Below are 20,529 nucleotides of genomic sequence, written 5' to 3'. Positions count from 1 at the left end.
AATGGAAAACCATGCTTTAATAGTTTTATTACTTAAAAGATGGTGCAAGGACAGGTCATTGTACCATACAATAAAGCTAGATTAGAATCATAAAGCAATGCCCTTGGATGAAACATCGCATTGTTTCATTACTTACAATGAATACTGAAAACATTTGCATTCCAAAACTATGCATATGCATCCTGATAAATGGATGAGGATGATGATGATGATGATAATTTGCACATAGCAATGTCCACCACCTTCATTAAAATTAATAATGAAAAGATATGCTTTCCAAAACTATGCATATGCATCCTGATAAATTGATCATAGTGACAGTAATGATGACGATGATGATAATAATGAAGAAGATGGATCAGCACCATTGCTGCAGTGCTTTTAAACTGATGTCACCTCATTGCATCCATGTAACATTGTGAGAGCATATAGACACATACATACATAGGATATAGGACATTGCATAACACTTTTTGTAGCTCCTTAATTATATTGAATAGCGATTTGTGACAAAATGTATGCATGTGCATCCTGACAAAGTGATGATGATGAGGATGACAACAATGATCAGACTCAGAGTCTAGTATTATAATCCCTGTAGGGCAATTGGTGTGCAGCAATTTACAATACAAAACACACACACCCATACATGAACATAATACAAAGGGTCACAATTGCATGTGGTAAAGTGCTTAGTGCCTATGCTGCTGTAGGACTTCAAGTTCAAGTTTGTTTATTTATAAAGCCCTTTATCACATCCATGTCTCAAAGGACTTTACAGAGAATGAGGCTAACTAGATCTAACTGATCAACAATCGACCATAGAACAGAAAGATATAGGACAAACATCAGGAAGAGCAGAAGACACACAAAATCAGATTATAGCAAGACAAAACAGCCTAGCTATTCTACATAGCCTAACCTGCCCAGCTCCACCAGCCTTAGACCCTCAGTGGATACAAGGAAAAACCTCCACGAAAAATGGGAAAAACCTTGGAAAGACCGAGTCACAGAGGGATCCCCTACCGGGACAGCTGAGCATGCAATAGGTGCTGGGACAAACAGTAACAATAACATGGGTGATAATGACAAGAGAAAAACAGAAAAAACTTCTCCTTCTCCATATGTACTGTTTAGTACATTGATGGCTGAGGGAATGAAGCTATGTTTGTATTTATTGGTCCTAATCTTAGGCAGTTGCTATCAGACACGTGAGGACAGAGGGAGAAATTCAGGAGGAATCTAGGCCAGATCCCTCTAATTCTGATCTGACCTGATCTGCACCTGCTGATTGTGGGACAGCCTTGAGCAGCTCGGTTTAAACATTATCAACCCTATGTCTTAAAAAAAGGTCACCTTGCTGATTTCTTGGAGAGCTGTCAGATTTGTCTCGACTCCATCTAAAGACAAGCTCAGGTAGGCGGGTGAGAGCTGAAGATCAGAATCAGTCTGAGGTCAAGGTACTGGCTGGGGGAATGCATTGATATAAGGAACTTTCCAATATCTTTCACCTTTGATGTTTTATGATCTGTGATGCAATACCAATCCAGCCTCCCAACTGTTGGCTGTGATTATAAATGATCACAACACCTTCCTGTGCCCTCCACTTAGTCTGCAGGCTGAGTCGAGGAGGTACTGGAGGAGCACAGGCAGGCGAAGAGCCATCTTTCTTAACGAGATCATCTGTGAGAACTTTCCTAGAACCCCAGAAGTAGAGTCTCTCAGGAGTAAAACAAAACCTGAGAACTGCCACGATGGGAGTTGAGAAAATGGAAATGGAGGACACAGACTCTACTCTGATGGAGAAGGGCAAGAGGTCGCCCATGCCCAGAGCTCCCAACAGGTATGAGAAGCTGTTCCAGCCCTGCCTGGCCGAGATCGTGGGGACCATGTTCTTCGTCTTCATCGGCTGCGTGTCTGTCATCGAGAACGTCCCGGCAGCCGGAAGGGTGCAGCCGGCGCTGGTGCACGGCCTGGCGGTGGCTATAATGGTGGCAGTCATGGATAACATCAGGTAAAGCTTGTTTTTGTTGTTCAGAATCATATGCTCTGTAAAAATGGCATTGCATTTACAGTTTGTCTTCTCAACCACAGAATGAAGGAATGAAGGAATGCTGCTTTATGTTTGTGTGCAGTCACTGAATATGTGTTGAGTCTTATCTTATCTTTGTAGCATTATCATTAACCCCACACACAAGTAACACATATGCATAGTTTGAGTAAAATGGATCTCCTGCAGTTTGCATTGTCTCTGCCTTTTAAAGCCACAGTCTTCCACTTGCTCTCAGCCTTTTCTCTGTTGCTTCTCTCTCTTCCCAGCGGTTCCCATTTCAACCCGCCCTTCACCATTGCCATCTACCTGTGTGGAGGCATGGAATTGATGATGGTGGGTCCCTACCTCGTCAGCCAGCTGATTGGAGGAGTGCTGGGGGCTGGAATGGCAAAGGTCAGTTGGAAGCCGATTTGAAAGGAAGCAGAGAGATAAAGCCGTTCATTATCGGTAGTGAAATTGCACAACAGTATGATTCTTGCACTATGTGATAAGATGCATGTTTGGACACTTTTGCACATACAGCTGCATGACTTTAACTATGAAGTTGACTGTGAATTCCTTGGGGAAGACAAATGCATATTTATCACCCCGATCTTTCACAGATGATGGTGCCTGCAGACCGCTACATGAACGCCACAGGAGCGGCGTTTGATATCCTTAAGTCAGAAGACCAGCTGGCCGGTGCCGTCTTTGGAGAGGTTGCCATGACCTGCCTGGTCACCATGGTGGTGCTGCTGGTGGCCGTCAACAGCAAGACCAAAACACCCTTGGCTCCTTTCCTGGTGGGCTGCACCGTCATCATCAACATCCTGGCTGGGTGAGATAAGACAGCTTCTGGGAAAGGGCTGAGACCTGAGTTACTGTTGTATCCCCATGACATGTCACATCATTGTTATCTATGTCTGTGTTACATATTATTACACTGAACTTGATTAAAATTGAAAGACTCCCCACACTCCCCCAAAAAAACAGCTACTAATTCTATATCCAACTATCCTTTAATTTGGTCAATGACGAATAAGTTTTTCAAAATGGAAAAAAAAAAAACTCTGACCAGAAAATTACCAAAAATGGATTTCAAATGCAATTTGAAGTCCATTCTAATATATTCTGTATATATATATTTGTTTTATAGCTGTTAAGATGGCATTAATTATTTTTACATCAGATTTCTGATCTTACCACACAGAAAATGTGTGGTGCAAAAAATATAAAAATATGAATTTAATGCACCTTGACTGTATTTACCACTACTGACAAACTAAAAACATGAATCATTGTAGTTTCTAAAATGCATATAACTATTTAATTGAGAACACCACTGAGAAAATTGACTTATTATCACAAGTTTGCTCTCTTCTTGTATGTTCAGTCACTTGCACCACCTGGCATGTTTCGACTTTAGAGCATCAAAACTCTAAAAATCAATTGCATTTCAATAAAATAAAAGTGGTTTACCATGAAGAAAATATTGTAGAATAATTTGGTATATTACATATAAAAAAGAATCGATTTCGGCACAAAAAATGCATGTCATGTCCTTGACCCAGTTGCTGGACTAATTTTGCTGTTTCCTGGTGCAGGGGCGATGTGTCAGGCACTTGTCTGAACCCTGCCAGGGCTTTTGGCCCGGCTGTGATGACCAACTACTGGACCTACCACTGGGTTTACTGGGTGGGACCAATAGGAGGAGGCCTGGTGGCTGCTGCGTTGCTCAGGTAAGAGAAGGAATGGATTCTGTCTCTACATCATGGGCTAATCCTCAAATAAATCAAATGACAAGAGAGATGACACCAAAATCGAAATGTCTCTCCTCTCTTTGCAGGCTCATTCTTGGGGACGAGAAGGTACGAGTCGTTATGAAATGATCGCACCTCTTTTGTATGACTAGTGCAGTGCCCGTTCAAAACATGCCTGTTCGGAACGGGCCGATTGCTTGCTGCTTGCAGCTTTCTCGAGAACCGCTCATCCAAACAACTTCACACTCGACACTGCACGTCCTTGGGTCCCCAGCACTACACCCGCCAAGTGTGAAGTAGATCGGACGAACGGTTCTCGAGATATGCGAAGGACACACATACAGACAGCGATTCCTTGCTTTATAGTATGATAATTAGCTCCATTCTTACTCTGAAGACAATGAAGCTGGAGACTTTGTGTGTTTAAAACTCGGCACACCAGCAGATGTCAGTAGATACTTGTCCATGTCATGTAATGCCTTAACGCCCTGTGGCCTTTCTGTTGTTAATAGTTTTCTTATTTCGCTGATGCCAGACTGCCTGCTCTGTGGTTCATGTTCATGTGAAATAAAGACATATAGACAAAACATGGGTGATCTCATTTGTTTCCCCGCCTACAAAGACCATAAAGAAAGGCTGTAAAATACTTTGGATCAGACCGTTGAATGATAATATTGTTTGAGGCTGGTGCAGGTATAAAATGATAAAAGCACTAGAGGCCAGACATAAATGACAGACAACCTTATCAGTTATGTTTATTATCCAATTTATTCCTTAATTTTTCACCAAGAGTTACAAGGCCATGTAAGGTGTTCCAGCTGGAGCAGGAATCCCTCCTGGCTGCGGCTCAGCGGTATTTCTCAGACAGAGCCAGGGCCACATTGGCCAGGAACTTGTCAAAGGCGACGTGGGCCTCCGGGGTGAAGTCATTAGGGAACATGTTGGCGAGTACCACGAGGATGCAGTGGTTCAGGATCTGTGGATGAGAGAGGAACCAATTTATAGCAAAACAAATCCATCTTTACCAGTCATTTAGTGGAGTTTGACGTCATATAAAAAACATTTTTCTTAAAACAAGCGAAGAAATGTGCTGACGGGGTGAGGCAATGTCACTTCTTAACAATGTAAATTAATTTGTTTCAACAATTTTCTTGAATCAAGTCAGATTAGATTCATACTAGTGGAGGGATCTGCCTTGTTCCAAGATAGGATCGTTTTAAGAAAATGTGACTGAATTGGAAACACGTGAGATTATCTCGCTCATTTGGCAGATTATTTCGTTTGTTGAAGTAAAATAAGTTTTTGAGAATGAAAGCTTGACTTTATGACTTGTTAAGGTGGAGATTTCTGCAGGCTCCTGGTTAATTTACGCGCAAAGTACCAGTGCGTAAAAGCCAGTTAGTTTTGTGCGTTTCGATGAGACCGAATCCGACTATAATTATGAATTTAAAGGCAATCACAGTACAAGACAGTCTACCTTTGCCGGTGTGTTTGAGTCTTGTCTCACCTTGAAGTTGGCCGGGTCCACTCGCAGCTGGAAGGCGTGCCGCTCGCTGAGCTCCAGCAGGCCGCCACATAAGTCGTCAATCTTGGCCACCGCGTCGGCGACTCCCCCCATCACCACCTTTCCGTGGTTCTTCACCGAGGCGGACTTGGGGTTCAGGTCTGGCCAGTGGGAGAAGTAGGTTTTGGTTTGCGGATAGACGGTGATCATCCTGCCGGGGTGGAGATGATGAAGCTGAAATCAGTTACAAGTGGTCGACATTTGGAGGGCTAGTCTGATTTCGAATGAGCAAACTAGATCTACGACATATCTGATTAACTTTATGAGCTCCAGTGGCGCAATCGGTCAGCGCGCGGTACTTATAAGACAGTATCCTGCAGAGTAATGCCGAGGTTGTGAGTTCGAACCTCACCTGGAGCAGAGAGCTGCTTTTGGTTAATAATTCACAGACTAAATTGGAAAGGGACACAACACCAGGAATACAAGTTTACGTGTATTTAAAAGCAGTATTGGGGGTAACATGTTACTTTGTAATGCCTTAGAGTATTCAGATTACTTATTTGTGGTAACTAGAAACTTAATGCGTTATTTTCAATTGGTGTAGCCTATTGGTTATTAGTTACTTTTTAAAATTAGAAATTCGTTACTTTTATTTTCCTTTCATACCTATTGTTGCATTTTTGTGGCATCGCGTGCAGACAACAGTCTGCTTAGTATAAATGAGATTGGTTTATACTGTTATAAAATCCCAAGACCAAGGCTTCTGCTCTGATTAAATAATGACACAATTGACAGCTCGAGCCATATTGCAACGGCGTGTTTTTGAAGTGGATAACGCAAAGTAGCTTACTGTAATGAGTTACTGTTAATAGAGTAGCCTAACTTTGTAACTTAACGTTTAAGAGACAGTTGGCAGCAGACGCAGCAGGCATCAGGATCACCTTCTGTCACCTTCTACCAGGTGAATCACTCCTTAGCTGCATATACACATGATATTATACAGCATGTCATAAAAAGAAACATTCTGATATTAATTTCCTTTCATTAAACCCTGGGTGAAGCGTTACGGTTACCTGGCCAGAGCGGCAGCCCCGATATTATCTGCTTTCTTGGAGATCTTGGCCCATACGGCTTTGACGGTCGCCTTGTCTTTGTCAGTCAGACTCATGTTTGGTCTCTCTGCTTCTCTTCCCTGAATCAGATGATGATGCCGTTCGGTTTGTTTGGACGGTACTAGCTGCCAAAACAGCAGGCCATCTGCTTAAATTCAGTTGGCTGGGGGTCCCACCCCTGACTGGATGCCAAGTCGCCTGACCTGCGTCAGGAGATGCGATGGGGGCCGCCTGTCCGGCTGATAGAAGCCTCCGTGGCGCGGAGCCAACAAGGTGAAGCGATATCAGCTGCTGCTCACATCATGGGCGGACACTTGTCGCATCTTAATCTAAACGAGTCCATGCTTGATCGGGTGTTTTTATTAGTATGATGGAGACTTGAGATCAAGCAAAAGTTGGCAGAAATGTATTTGGAGGACATATTAAAAACAACAACAACAAAAACACAGTATGGACAGCATTCAGGATCAATATGCCATCTAAGCTGATAGTTTGGTGACCTGCTGTTTGTCTAAGAATTTATCACTGTCGATAACAAAATAGTTTTATTTCATCAAAAAATGCCTAATTTGTCAAATTGCCCGAGTTTAGTTAGTTTTGAATTTAAATTTTGCCACGCCTTCTTGCCTATAGTGAATTGACGCTGCTGACTTAAAAAACCGATACCAAATATCCCCAAAATGGATCAAAATAACTGCTGCACTTGCGCCGTGCATTGCAATACCCGGCTGTAACACTACAGGTAAAATAATAATAATTGAAATTAATTAAAACAAAAACGCAATAGGTGGATACTGCATGGCCTGTTGAATTATGTGAATCCACTGATTCCTTAATCAGCTGCACTGAAGGGCAAACACTTCAAATCTATTTGATATTTAAATTTGTTTGCCTTTCATTCAATATAAATATTGAAATAATCACGCACTGTAACCTATCAAACCGTTTAATGTCAGTAACGTGGAAATAGTCTTTTCAAAACACAAACCAACAGGCCTGCTGTTCTAAAAAGTTGTTTTGGGTCGGTCTCCTTTTTGTCATCACGGACTTGAGTTCATGGTTGACCCAACTTTTATTTGAACACTGCATCACCTCAGTAAAGTGCTGTGGGGTTTAGTGTGGCATTGCACCATGTGAGAATACTTGACGTATTTGTACAAGAAAGGAGCTTTCGATTCTTCCCAGCTGACCGCAGTTCGTTCTTGGTCTTAGATTTAATCAACAGGAGAATTTGGCCTGCGAACTACAGATTTTTGGAGAATTTCTTTGATTTTCATGTAGTTTCATAGCTTCACTTTTATTGAATATAAGACTACGATGTGTAATTTCAGGCTCCTGGTTTATTAAAACTATATTATACTCTATTCTAAAAAATCGGATTAACGCAACAGTAGATGCAGCAGGATGCATGGTAATTATAGCCTACAATATTTCCTAAAATAAAAATAGTAGACTGGTCTTATCATTCTGCAGCCGTGAGGACTGTACTAGATTCAACAGTGATTTAATTTTTTAATTTGTCATTTTTGGCTCATGCCATAAATTACTGCTCTATCAAGGGAAGAAAATAACGCACATAACCTTTATCACCGGTGTCAAATGTTTTCTTAATCAAAACCTGCATAACTTTGGCATGGGCGCCTGGACGGAGGGCACGTGCTGCTGCAGATAACACGGGCATGGTTTTATAGATAACGCATTGGTGTGGAAAAACTGACAAACACGAATATGAGTAAATTCACTGACACCATTAAATCGCCCAACTATACGAACAACCCCCTCATCTCTCTGCATTTCTGACTGCCTGCTAAATATTAAATAAAACATTAACCGTAAACGAAGGTCAGAGAGAAGAGGCAATGCACTGTGCAGGCGATCTCATTTGTGTTTTGCATTTGCTCAAATAGTTTTGCTTGTATCGCTACAATTTATTATCTCGGAATTCGGAATAATAAAATAATTAATTCGGAAATGCCTAAAATTAAATAATAAAATGTATTGGAAGGGGCATTTTGAGACAAGAGGAGGTGCACCCAGTCAGAATCAGACGTGCGCTAAGCTTAGAAAGTCTCGAAATAACCAACTGTTTAATTTCCCCCAGACGAAGTCAAACTGCATGATAACTTAGATGCCAGCTCTGGAAAAACATAGACCAAAGTGGGAATAGACCAAAATTAAAACATCCAGAATTTTCTGGAAAAGCACACTTTATCTGAGACTTTTCATCTCCAGCCTATCACAGCTGCTTTTCCCTTCCGGGCGGGAGGCGTCTGGGAAATTTAAAGAAGAGAGGAGGGAGGGGGGAGTTGAGGATTCCCATTCTCGTCTGACCCTGAACTAACCCATTAAGAGTCACCATGGTTGAATGGACAAAGACAGAGCGCGCCATCATCAACGACATCTTCGCCAAGCTGGACTATGAAGATATCGGTCCCAAGGCTCTGATCAGGTATAATGAATCTCTCTTGAGGCCTATAAGGGCAGTGAATTGATGTGTGTGTGTGTGTGTGTGTGTGTGTGTGTGTGTGTGTGTGTGTCTGGAAAATGAACAAAATCCTGGACAATGCTTCCACCTTCCAGCACGATTCCCATTTCCAAATCTCCGGTCCTGTTCCCCACCTGACTCGCAGCCAACCGGCCTGTTCGCTCTCTCCCCGCAGGTGTCTGATCGTTTACCCCTGGACTCTGCGCTATTTCGGCGCGGCCGGCAAACTGGACACCTACGAGGACATCAAGAGCAACAAGTACATCGCGGCGCACGGGATCAAGGTGCTGCACGGTCTGGACCGGGCCGTGAAGAACATGGACGACATCAAGAACACCTACGCCGCATTGAGCGAGCTGCACTCCGAGAAGCTGCACGTCGACCCCGACAACTTCAGGGTAAAACACAGCCTGCATGCACCTTTTTATTTTATTTTTTTTATGCAAGACCTTTCACTTCCAAGCCAGCCCTTCTAAGTGCATCTACAACACAGAGTCTATTTCAAAACATAAGCAAATGTGAAAGAATAATATATCCTGGCAAACTATTTCTCCTGGGACGAGCACATATATTTTAAAATATAAATGCCCTATATTCATTGATTATAAGATCCTATTAAAAAAGAAAAAAAAACAACTAATAATAATATATAGGAGTAGATATGTGAATATATTCCATGATAAAATTATTTCTGTACCATGTATGTACATAGTCTAAATGCATGTAAAAATGATATAAAGCGGGCATTTTTGTAATATTGTATGCAAATATAGCCTATATTTTTGTATGAGATAATCTAAAGGTTATTGTTATTGTTTTCTTTTTTTTTTTTATCCCGCAGGTGCTGGCTGACTGCCTCTCCATCGTCACCGCAGCCAAGATGGGGAAAGCCTTCACCCCGGACGTGCAGGCCGCCTGGCAGAAGTTCCTGTCGGTCGTGGTCTCGGCTCTGGGCCGGCAGTACCACTAGAGCCGCAGAGGACCGGAGGACATCCAGCTTCTGTCTTCTGTGTTTTCTCCTCAATAAACAACTACGCAGTGAAATGAAATAAAAACAGCTATTTGTTTGTTGTCTTTTTTCCCCCCTTTTATGCGTAATTACGCACAGCCGTTATATTACGCAGAGCTTTGGTGCTTGGACTGAGAACAGTGCTGAAGTGAATTTAACTTCCATAACGAGTAATCACTATAACATTCCTATAATATTCCTATAGGCACTCATATTGTGTCTATATGGTCCTCTATAGTGAGTTAGTCGTATTTTTCCTCTCCTAACCATATTATCGCTATAATATTCCTATAATATTCCTAAAGCAACTATAATGAGTGTGTGCTGGAGTTCATCTCCTGTGGATTAGGATTTCCTGTGGTTTAATTCTGACCTTTCTGCATGACAGTTTACTGTTTTGCTTGGATATTTGTATAGCAGCCTCTCGCCTACTATCATATCAAAAATTACGATTAGCGACTAGGCCTATAGCTTATTGCTTTTGCTTAAGGGGTCGTCCTGTATTAAATACATATATGCAGATTAAATAATTTTCATTTAAGAGATTAGAGTGATTAGTGCACTGATCACTTTTTGGGGAAACGTATCCAAGATCAAAACAGCACAACAGCGCATGAGTCACAAAACTGGAGGAATCACAACATTATGCTGCGAGATGCTTCCGGGGTCATTTAAGGACAACATGCATTGCAGTCATGTGAGGTCATGCAGGCTGCTGGAGACGCTTGAGCTCAACACGCACTTCGACTATCTAAGACTTTCTACAAGAAAACAAGAAAACAGCTTGAACCGTCACTTCAATATGACGATTGAAGCACATCACAACACACATGCTGGCACTTAATATACCACCGATGTTGTCGATGAAATGAGACAGACAACTTTATTAATCAGAAACCACACATTTAACACCAGTTCACACAACCACAGAAAAGACTACAGCGACACAAACTGCATATTACAAAAAGCACAATGCTCAATGAACAAAGACAAAATAAAATTAAATAAAACTGTCATAAGTTTATATAGGCTATAGGCTATTAAATTACAAACGGAGGATTAGCTACAATATTAAATTCTGATAATACAACCAGAGAATATCTCATTATGAATGCATGGCACCTGACTTTTGTGATGTTAAATGTTATATTTTGATGTGGACCATCATGGTATTGCTAATTCAGCTATAGACTCGGCTGTATAAATTGGATAATCCATAACAAAGTTCACCAAGCAAGATATAAGTTTTCCACCATGGAATTTTTCAGAAACATGACATATGTATTTTATTAATTAAGTTATTCAGATCCGTTTTTCTGCATTGAAATTGGATTTTTATTCCTTTTATATCCTTTAACCACAGTACAGAGTAGCTGGCATAAAGTTGTTGGAATTCCTTTTTGTGCCTTTTGTGTTTTGGTGCAATAATTAAAATAGAAAACAGCTGAGATACACATACATGCCATGTCCAGCAGATGGTGCTGTTTTACCAGAACTGGTGGCGTGCACTACGTGGGCGGTGCTATGTATTGACCCCGCCCCCCACACAAATGGCCCCGCCCCATTCTGTGGGGTCCTGGAACTATTTCTTCAACAGTTTATCACAAGAGAAGTTGATGCAGCAGCAGCCTGGTGGAAGAGAGTGTGTTTGCTCATGAAATCCACCAGGTGGCACCACATGCACTTCCGATCTCAAAGTCCAGCAGGCTTGACGGATACTTGACTCTTCCCTTCATGTTTGTACTGAAGCTTCAGCAGTTTCTACCCCCTTCAGCAGTTTCTACTGACTTTTATCCACAGACAATCCAAGCCACCGTGGTGACAGTCTGTTAGTCTTAAAACAGGCTTTAACTGTGGCGAATGGAAGAACATTTCACTTTTTATTTTTTATACTTTAGAGTTAAGGGACAGAAAGGACACTAAATGAGGGGGTTAAGAATTTCACATGGTCTATATAGTGGTCTACAACTTTTGACTTCAAGTGGAAGACACTGAGTTTACAACTTCACATATCCCTAACAGACCGATAAAAACACATAGAAACTGACAATTTGCCTGTGATGCAATGTCAAAGTTAGAATCACAGGAATTCAGAAGAGTAGTTGCATCTTCTGGAAAGAGTCAGGATCATTCAAACTAATTGATTATCAATATTATACATATCTTATTAACATCAATTGCATTGCAAGCCATTGGCTACATACATAACCTCTGCATTATCTAACCGAGGTTAGAAACATGGAAGATTTGTCCAATATTATTTTTAATTTATTCTATTTATTGATATGATATTTTCAATATCTACAAACAAAACAAAAATAACAAAACATAAACATTACAGTACACTCAGGCATTCGGACACCTACGAGTACAGATGCATAAATGGTATATATACTTTTAATGTATTCTTAGGAAAATGTACATTGCCATGGCTGCAGTCCTGCTGAACTATATTTTTTGGCGAAGCTTGTAAAAACAAAATCAAAATCAATATTTTGGAACAAATGATTAATGTCATTGGTAGCCGTGTAATAAGCTGGATGATATAGCCTAAGATCAAGATGCCTCCGCAGAGGGCCTATTTTACGATAACAATAAAGATAAATAAGTGCACAAGAGCATCACCTCCGCCCTCTCTGCCTTCCCTCCCTCCCGCAGGATGCTGGCGGTGTACCTTCGCCCACTGGAAGGACCTGGGACCCGGCTCCGCCCACGTCAGGAAGCACGGCATCACCGTCGTCCACCGGCGTGTACGACGCCGTGGACAAGATGGACAACCTGATCGGCGGCCCGCTCACCCTCAGCGAGCTGCACACCTTCATGCTCAGGATCGACCCCGCCAACTTCAAGGTAGGCTTCGGCTACATCACACTTCTATTACAAGTAAAATTATATAACAAAGAGTGAGATAATTCCTCTTGTTTCCAATGCAAGATTCAAGAATTTTACTGAATCAAGCGTGATTTTCTTGATAGAAGTGCAGTGATCTGCCTAATTGGGCCTAATTGTAGCTTTAAGCAATTTAGACAGACTTGTTCAAAACATAGACATTAAAATGATACGAAAATGTAAGATATTACTAAACAGGCGTACACAAACCCCCCCCCCAAAAAAACCCAAAACAAAACAAGGAAACAGTAGCCTAATAGCAAAATTAAGGTGCTAGATAAAAACAATGATGGTAAAAAATAATTAACTTCTGTGAAAAGGGCAACTTAAAAAGTGTTTTCAAATTCTTTTAAAACATGTATTATTATGAGTATGATAATGATTATTATGGTTGTTATGATTATTATTATTATATCGTGCCTTGTTTCAATATATTGACACTTCAGCTGGTGAAACTGCATTGAAAACAAGATGAATTCACTCACTCCACCGGCAAAATATGTCACTTGCTTTAAGAAAAACATAACTTTCATTTACTAACTAAATTACTAGTTAAGATGGGCATGACGGAGGTGGGTTTTACCTGTCCGAGTTAGAGTAGATCACTGTGCACCACGTTACCATGAGCATCCACTGTTAGGGCTTCAAAATAAAAGCGCACACACTCTTGGTATACTGTAATAAAACCGTCCACCAGATGTCAGATTTACCTGTAAACTCTCATCCACGGAGGGAATATCACCACTAAACCTCCATCTGATCATCTGAAGGCCAAAACTGTTCTCCACATTGCGGCTCCCTCCTCACGCCTACTCTCTCTCTCTCTCTCTCTCTCTCTCTCTCTCTCTCTCTCTCTCTCTCTCTCTCTCTCTCTCTCTCTCTCTCACGCTGAGGATCCTGTTCCACTGCCTGCTGGTGGTCCTGGCCACGCTCTTCCCCGAGGACTCACCGAGCAATAAAAACAGCAAAAAATGAAAAATATCACTCTTTCTCTTTGTGTCGTTTTGTGCTTGTGTTTTATCCCTGAAATGTCCTTAATTTCTGCATTACATAAACATGAATTATCCATTAAAATATACACATAGTTTTAAAAAACAGTAAGAGTTAGTATCATGGCATTTTAAGGGATTTATACATGGGTTAATTGGTTCATGGATGGATACATAGTAATTAAGAGTTTCTTGTATGCCTTTGTGCATGGTTTACAGAGTTATTAATGAGTTATTAATGGAAAGTTTCTGTCTCCCTGAATTTTTCATTATATTAGAAAGTAAACAGTCAAAAATTAAGGGGGTGTTCTAAGGGATTTTCGATCAGGTCTCCTCCATTAAAAACTCCCTTAGCTAATTTTAAAGGGATTTTGCATGAATTAAGGGGTGGATTAATGTAAATGAATGCAAATGTAAGGTTTAAACATATACAACGTTTGTATATTGGTTTATCTAGAAACTAATCAACTGTTAATAAGTGAATAAAGATTGTTTCACATGTTAATTGGTAAGGAAAACCTGGCAGTGAGCTTCAGGCTGTTGCTCTGTCCATGGTGCTGAAAAGTCCCAACAGGCTTCTATGAATCTGGTGGAAGTGCAACAAAAACATTTCAAAGCAACACAATGAATTTGAAACACAACATTTATCATTTTAACAGAAAATAAATACGTTTTAGTATCAGGTATCATTTCCCCCCTCATTCTTACTTTTTGTAATGTACAAAATATGAGGGACACTTTTCACCAAGTAGCCTATACACTAATGAGGTGAATCTAGCTAAAAGCCATTATCGCTTATTGGTTTCCCTTATTAAATCTATAGGCTCTAATCATAAAGGAAGAGATGCAGATAAAGGGAAGCAGAAGAGTTAGAGAAGGATTTTTAAGCTTTGAGATAATTGAGACATTTATCAACTTTTGTACTTTTGTTTTAATTGAAAAATTGATTGAAATCAATCATTCGTCAAAATTTAACAGTTAACACGTGGTAAAGATAAACTGTTACATCTTTGAAATATCAGTGCTTAGGCCTTTAATCATTTAATAGCTCATTTAATATCATAATAAAATAAAATAAAAATACATGTTTTCTCCAACTTCATCGTGCAATTAGATTTAAGTAATCTTGACGAACGAAAACGTTAAACACTGGCAGTGACGTGGTGTTCTTAACAGAGTAAGACATTAAACATTTGTCCCTGAAGTTTTCAAAAGTGTTTGACTGGCATTTAAACTTCAAACTATTCAGTGAAAATAATCACTTTGCCAATGCATCACCTGTAATCCTCATTTCATTTCAGTTCAGCACCACAGACAGTTCCACCCCAAAATGACACAGGGCAGGTCAAACCCATTATATTTTGTACTCATTGTTTCTGTAATGCAAGAAGAAAAAAAAGCCGTGGAAATGTTTGTAGAAGTCAGATTTTATAGACATTGATTGATATGGGGCTTGTTCCCTTTAAATTCTGCATCTCAAACAAAATAAGAGAAATTCACATAAATACTTTTCACAATTCCGGCCTAGTTGTATATTTTAAGATTTTTAAATGTTAATAATTATTATTTTTGTCATGTAATATAATCTTAAAGGAGGGGTATATTTTGCCTTTTCAGCAATTTTATATAATTACCTGGTGTCTATAAAGAACATCTGTTAAGTATTTTTCAGTAAAAATCGTTTAGCTATAGCTTCAGCTATTCACTTCCCAGTGTTTGTTTCCCATAGGTCGTTTTACATAAGCAGCTTCTTATGCTAATAAGCTACTGCTCTGACTGGCTGGCAAGGTTCTGGAAGGCCCGCCCTCCTCTTGGCGCTGATTGGTCGATTTCAGACAGTCCAGTGTCTACACACTGGAGCAAAATCTGACTGGCTTGCATGGGGACGTGTTTTATAGTTGGTGACTCTGGGGAAATGGCATAGTAACATGATTCTTTTCTTTTTTTTTTTACTGTTATTACTTCACATCTCCAAGAACCAAAATCACCATAAATACTAAAAATTGCCACATCCTAGGATACCACCCCCCCCCCTTTAAACTTTGGGAAAACTTTAGTTTAGAGTATGTAGGCCTGTTGTGCAAAACATCACATGAGATTACCATGGAAGAGAGAAAAATTATTACTTATTTTGAATGTAAAGATTATAAATTGTCCTCAATAGTAAATCTTTTCACCTTATTGGGACAGTCTCATATCCATCAGTCCAAATTTCTCAATTCCATGTTTTAAATAGTTTCTTGTTGAAACAGAAAATTACTTTGCGTCTCTAAACTGACAAAAAAATAAGAACAGTCTGTATATTGTAAAACAAAATTAAATGTTTTGACAATGAAGTCTGTCATTTAATTTTCTTTTTCCTTTTATGTTGAACTCAACTTGTATGTCTCAGTGTTTGCACATTTATTTTTGTAATGATAAAGGAAGTCAATGTACTATCCTACCAGACGGTGGCGCTATTGCATCATGTATATCCTAACGTCTATTTGCTGTTATTCTGTCGCTGTCCTGCAGACTGTATGTTATCCAAACCAGAGCAGAATCTAATCCTCTTCACATGGTAATAAAACACAACAAAAGGGAAACTGTTGATTGTAAACTTTTATTACAGAACGTCACATCATAACAGTCAGCACACATACATAAATTATTAATGTCTTATAGTATTAAATAGTTCATATACTTCCTAGAAACACGTGGTCGAGCCTCATCTGTATTTCTCGGCGAGCACCGCTGCGAAAGCCGACAGGTACTTGTCCATGGCTGCGTGCGCAACCTCCGTGAAGTCGTCTCCCAGGTAACAGGCCAGAGTGACGAGCATACAGTGTGAGAACAGCTGCAGGGAAGTTCAAGACCGGTCAATGACAAGGTATCGATGGAGAATCAATAAAGGGCCTGGTTGACTAGGACTCACTTCAGGTTACCAATTTCCAAGGCTTTTATTTAATATGCACATTTACATTTCAAGCCAGCATTACTTGATTGGATATCAATGATAAAAAGTGAATAATTGGCTCATTAACCAAACCTTTATCCCTGAAATGTCCTTAATTTCTCATTACATAAACATTAGTTATCCCTTAAAATTAACATAGGCCAGCTTTAAAAAAAAAAGTAAGATTAGTATCATGGGTTTTTAAGGGATTTATTTATGGGTTGACACTAGTAATTACTAGACACTAGTAATTTTATGCCTTTTGTGCATGGTTTACCGGTTTATTAATGAGTTATTAATAGAACGTTCCTGTCTCCCTGAATTTTACATTAAATTGGAAAGTAAGAAGTCAAAAATCAAGGGGTGTTTAAAATGGTTTTGATGGGGTCTTCTCCATTAATAACACCCTTAACTAATTTTAAGGGGATTTTGCATGACTTAAGGGGTGAATTCATGTAAATATAAGGTTATTTTAAGGGATTACTGGGTCGTAGAGAGGTTGTCCTACTTGACTCAGAGTTATTGAGGAAATACTTGTTAACTATTCGTGTAGTATCAGTTAGTTCCTGATTTGTTCCTTACTTGTTCCTTGGTAACTACTCAGGATCCAGTCATTATCTACTCACCCCCATGTCAGTCAAAACTCCTTTGAAGTTGGTAAGACCTAAGACCATCAAATAGATAGTTAGCCTCCAGAACAGGGTGACTACTCTTTTTATAGTTCCCAAAAAAGCATAAATAAATACATTTTTTTTTTTGTTGCCAAACAATTGCTCTGTGGGTCCCAAAGTCCAATATTTACCTCATTAACTGCTATATTTTCCTCACTGACAATGCTCTGGTCACACACACACACACACACACACACACACACACACACACACACACACACACACACACACACACACACACACACCCTACAGCAGCAAGCAGAATTTTCCAATGAGGTAAATATTGGACTTTTGGACCCACTGTGTAATCGATTGGCTACAAAAGTTTTTGATGGACTTTGGATGGATTTTTTTTTTTGGAGCTGTAAAAAGATGGCTGCATTAACTTCAATAGTTTGAGAGAAAGACTAACTCTGTGGAGTTTCGACTGACATGGGTGTGAGTAGGTTATATAATAACTGAATTCATACATATATATATATATATGTATATGGGAAGCATTTTAAGCATTAACAATAGACCACTCTACAGCGTTCAGTGCCATACCATCAATTAAAACCATAAGATATCCGGAGCATTTCAGTGAATAAATATTCCTAGCCTCCCCCTCGCCCCATAGGCCCTATATGATGAATTAGTAGAGTTGGTGCTCTACTTTAAGACAGACACCTTGAAGTTAGTCGGGTCTATTCGCAGCTGGTAGGCGTGCAGGGTTTGGAGAGGGGCCAGGGTGACGGTCAGCTGGCTGATGTCCTTGGCTCCCTCGACCATGGCCAGGACGATCTTCTTCCCATGGGACAGCAGGTGGGCGGAGCGCGGGCTGATGTCCAGGTGGGCGAAGTACGTCTTGGTGCCAGGGAACGTCGTGAACATCCTATGGAAGGAGTGAATAAGAGGAATTAGTTTTATTCATGGATGTTTTTTTTTAGTATTGTCGAAATGCTTCTTCTTCGTGGTTAAAATATCACATGTATTCTAATCATTAGTGGTGACACAGGAGACCGAAGTAGGCCACTCCTCTTGCTCTCCCCTGTTGCTGCCATCGTCACAGTATTTGGGTGAACCCGTTTGAAACCGTGACTGCACTGATCTGGGATCATTGCCAGCGCCTACAAAACATGGTCTAAAATTTGAGGGATTAACGCATTTTGATTAAAGAAATCTGCATCAATGTAATTCGATACAGTTGCACGCTCTTCATGGGCGTCATTTGCATATGGCAAGGTGTGGACACTTGCCATCAGAATCAGAATCAGAATCAGAAATACTTTATTGATCCCCGAGGGGAAATTGGGTTATATTGCAGTTGCTCACATTGTAGAAGAGAATATATATAAGCATAGAGCAATTATAAGAAAAATAGAAATAAGAAAGTAAGAAATATGTACAATATGTGCATTATACTACAATATAACAATGATAACAATAATAATAATATAGAAATAAGAGAAATAAGAATTATGTACAATATGTGGCAAGGTGTGGACACTTTTTACACCTTCTTAAGTGAGTCCAACATTGATTTTGTAGTTTTTCTAATTATGATGGAGAGCAAAGATCAAGAAAACATGTCAGAAATCTATTTAGAAGCCAAATCACACCAGGGGAGCATTCGTGACCAACCAAGAGAGTTTAGTGACTTGCGTCTAAACATCTATCATATTGTCCAAATCATATCTTGTCAGTCGTCAATGACTGACTTGTTCCACTCTCTCCCCATAGTATAAACACTTTTATAAGCGAATTTGGAAGTTTTTGTGGCTGAGCTAGACACAGAGATTTAGCTTTGCGTTTAGTTAAGTGACGCCCTGACAGAAAGTCTAGATTTTGGAAAGTCGATGCGATGCCAAGTTGCCAAATAGTTTTCCTTATCCGCAATTTACGCACGGTGGTTACTCACACCTTACGCTGGCAAATCACCTGGACAACAAGAGATGGAGGGACTTACTTTATCTACTCAAACAAAATGACTGGCTGAGGAATAACAACTTACCTCAGAAGGGCTTCTGCCCCAATATCTTCGGCCACAGGAATTATTCTTTCCCATATATGTGCAATTAGCTTTTTCTCCCTCTTTGAGAGCATTGCACTGAACTTCTGAGGTTAACTGAGGTTAAACCGAAGCTGAATATCCAGAGTGTGAACAAAGATCAGAGTTAAATGAGTCTGATTCAGACCAGACGGTAAAGATGTGCGTAAAAGTGTTAATCAACCATTTTGGGACAAATAACACTGTTAACCGACAAAACGTAGAGAAACGAGGTGTAAAAGCGATAATATAAGAATTCCTTCTGTCTAAATAATACGAGATAAAGTGCTACAAGTCTCGGCAGCGGTGCGCCTTGCTTCGAGTTGTTTTCCTCTTCAATGTTATCGGGTAACAGGCAGGCAGGGTGGGGGCTCCCAACCCGGACCACGGGCCTATCTCCTGTTTTACATGCGTCACGCTCGGATATTTCTATAGTTGACGTGGTTGCCTATAAAATGCACCTGGAGCGGGTTGTTGCGATGCTGTCACTCTCTCCCTTGGGTGCCACCATTTGTTTTGTTTTTTATTTTGGGAGGTTTGGGTGCTGCATCTGCGGGTTCCTTCCTGTCTGCTGATGCCTCTCAAAGTTAATTATATTGGGGTTTTATTACTGAAATACAATTTAAAACACATGAATAAAGCTTTACATGAGCTGTATGCATTTCATATTTCGTATTATCCACCCATCTAGTTCTTAAATATTTCTTGAACATTTCATGCTTCCTATTAATTGAAAAGAATAAAATAATGCAGTGTTATATGAGAGGAGGGGTGATCAGACCAGGCTTGCTGCAGATAAATTCTTGCAGCGGCTCCTATCAGCAGCTCCAGGAGCTGGAGGTCCGCTGGGTGTGGGGCCAGCCTTCACCAGATACTAGATCAGCTGGGGGACATCACTACACTACCCAGAGGAACTCACCCTGATAGTGCACATACAGTATGTATCTGCTATTAAGGCTTTGAACTGAGGGAGACTTACAGCAGATTGAACTAATTTACATACCAGTAAAAAGTTTGGATTGAATGTACTATGTTTTTCATGATCTTAAAGCCATTTTGATCTAAAGGCTTCTGCTTAAATGCTTGAAATTTGTTCCTTAGACAAATATAAATA

General features: G+C 40.1%; 4 protein-coding genes and 1 non-coding gene across 5 annotated transcripts; 3 read left to right on the top strand and 2 right to left on the bottom strand.

Moving 5' to 3' along the window:
• Positions 1-244: 244 nt before the first annotated feature.
• aqp8a.2 (aquaporin 8a, tandem duplicate 2) lies at positions 245-3,921 on the top strand. The gene is made up of 5 exons (XM_071535726.1): positions 245-2,014; positions 2,320-2,446; positions 2,656-2,870; positions 3,637-3,771; positions 3,879-3,921. Exons 1-5 carry the CDS (start codon positions 1,755-1,757, stop codon positions 3,919-3,921), a joined length of 780 nt encoding a protein of 259 aa, XP_071391827.1. The 5' UTR covers positions 245-1,754.
• A 620-nt stretch (positions 3,922-4,541) lies between these two features.
• On the bottom strand, positions 4,542-6,557 carry hbae5 (hemoglobin, alpha embryonic 5). Its single transcript, XM_071535717.1, has 3 exons — positions 6,370-6,557; positions 5,300-5,507; positions 4,542-4,768 (listed from the first exon to the last, which is right to left on the bottom strand). The coding sequence occupies exons 1-3, from the start codon at positions 6,462-6,464 to the stop codon at positions 4,640-4,642; spliced, it is 432 nt and encodes a 143-aa protein (XP_071391818.1). The 5' UTR covers positions 6,465-6,557; the 3' UTR covers positions 4,542-4,639.
• Positions 5,623-5,716, top strand: trnai-uau (transfer RNA isoleucine (anticodon UAU)). The gene is made up of 2 exons: positions 5,623-5,660; positions 5,681-5,716. It is a non-coding gene; the product is annotated as a tRNA-Ile (tRNA).
• Positions 6,558-8,699: 2,142 nt separating the features above from the next.
• Positions 8,700-9,950, top strand: LOC139657780 (hemoglobin subunit beta-2-like). Its single transcript, XM_071535715.1, has 3 exons — positions 8,700-8,857; positions 9,069-9,291; positions 9,735-9,950. Exons 1-3 carry the CDS (start codon positions 8,766-8,768, stop codon positions 9,861-9,863), a joined length of 444 nt encoding a protein of 147 aa, XP_071391816.1. The 5' UTR covers positions 8,700-8,765; the 3' UTR covers positions 9,864-9,950.
• Positions 9,951-16,376: 6,426 nt separating this feature from the next.
• hbae4 (hemoglobin alpha embryonic-4) lies at positions 16,377-19,757 on the bottom strand. The gene is made up of 3 exons (XM_071535729.1): positions 19,380-19,757; positions 18,056-18,260; positions 16,377-16,616 (listed from the first exon to the last, which is right to left on the bottom strand). Exons 1-3 carry the CDS (start codon positions 19,469-19,471, stop codon positions 16,488-16,490), a joined length of 426 nt encoding a protein of 141 aa, XP_071391830.1. The 5' UTR covers positions 19,472-19,757; the 3' UTR covers positions 16,377-16,487.
• Between the last annotated feature and the right edge of the window lie 772 nt (positions 19,758-20,529).

The sequence above is a fragment of the Centroberyx affinis genome, unplaced genomic scaffold (genome assembly GCF_046629955.1).
Source record: "Centroberyx affinis isolate AG114_WGS23_722 - 3 ecotype Tasmania unplaced genomic scaffold, CSIRO-AGI_Caff_v1 ptg002757l_1, whole genome shotgun sequence".
In the NCBI taxonomy this organism is placed as follows: Eukaryota; Metazoa; Chordata; class Actinopteri; order Beryciformes; family Berycidae; genus Centroberyx; species Centroberyx affinis.
The sequence above is the reverse complement of the archived record's forward strand: the minus strand, read 5'-3'. Positions and strand labels throughout refer to the sequence as shown.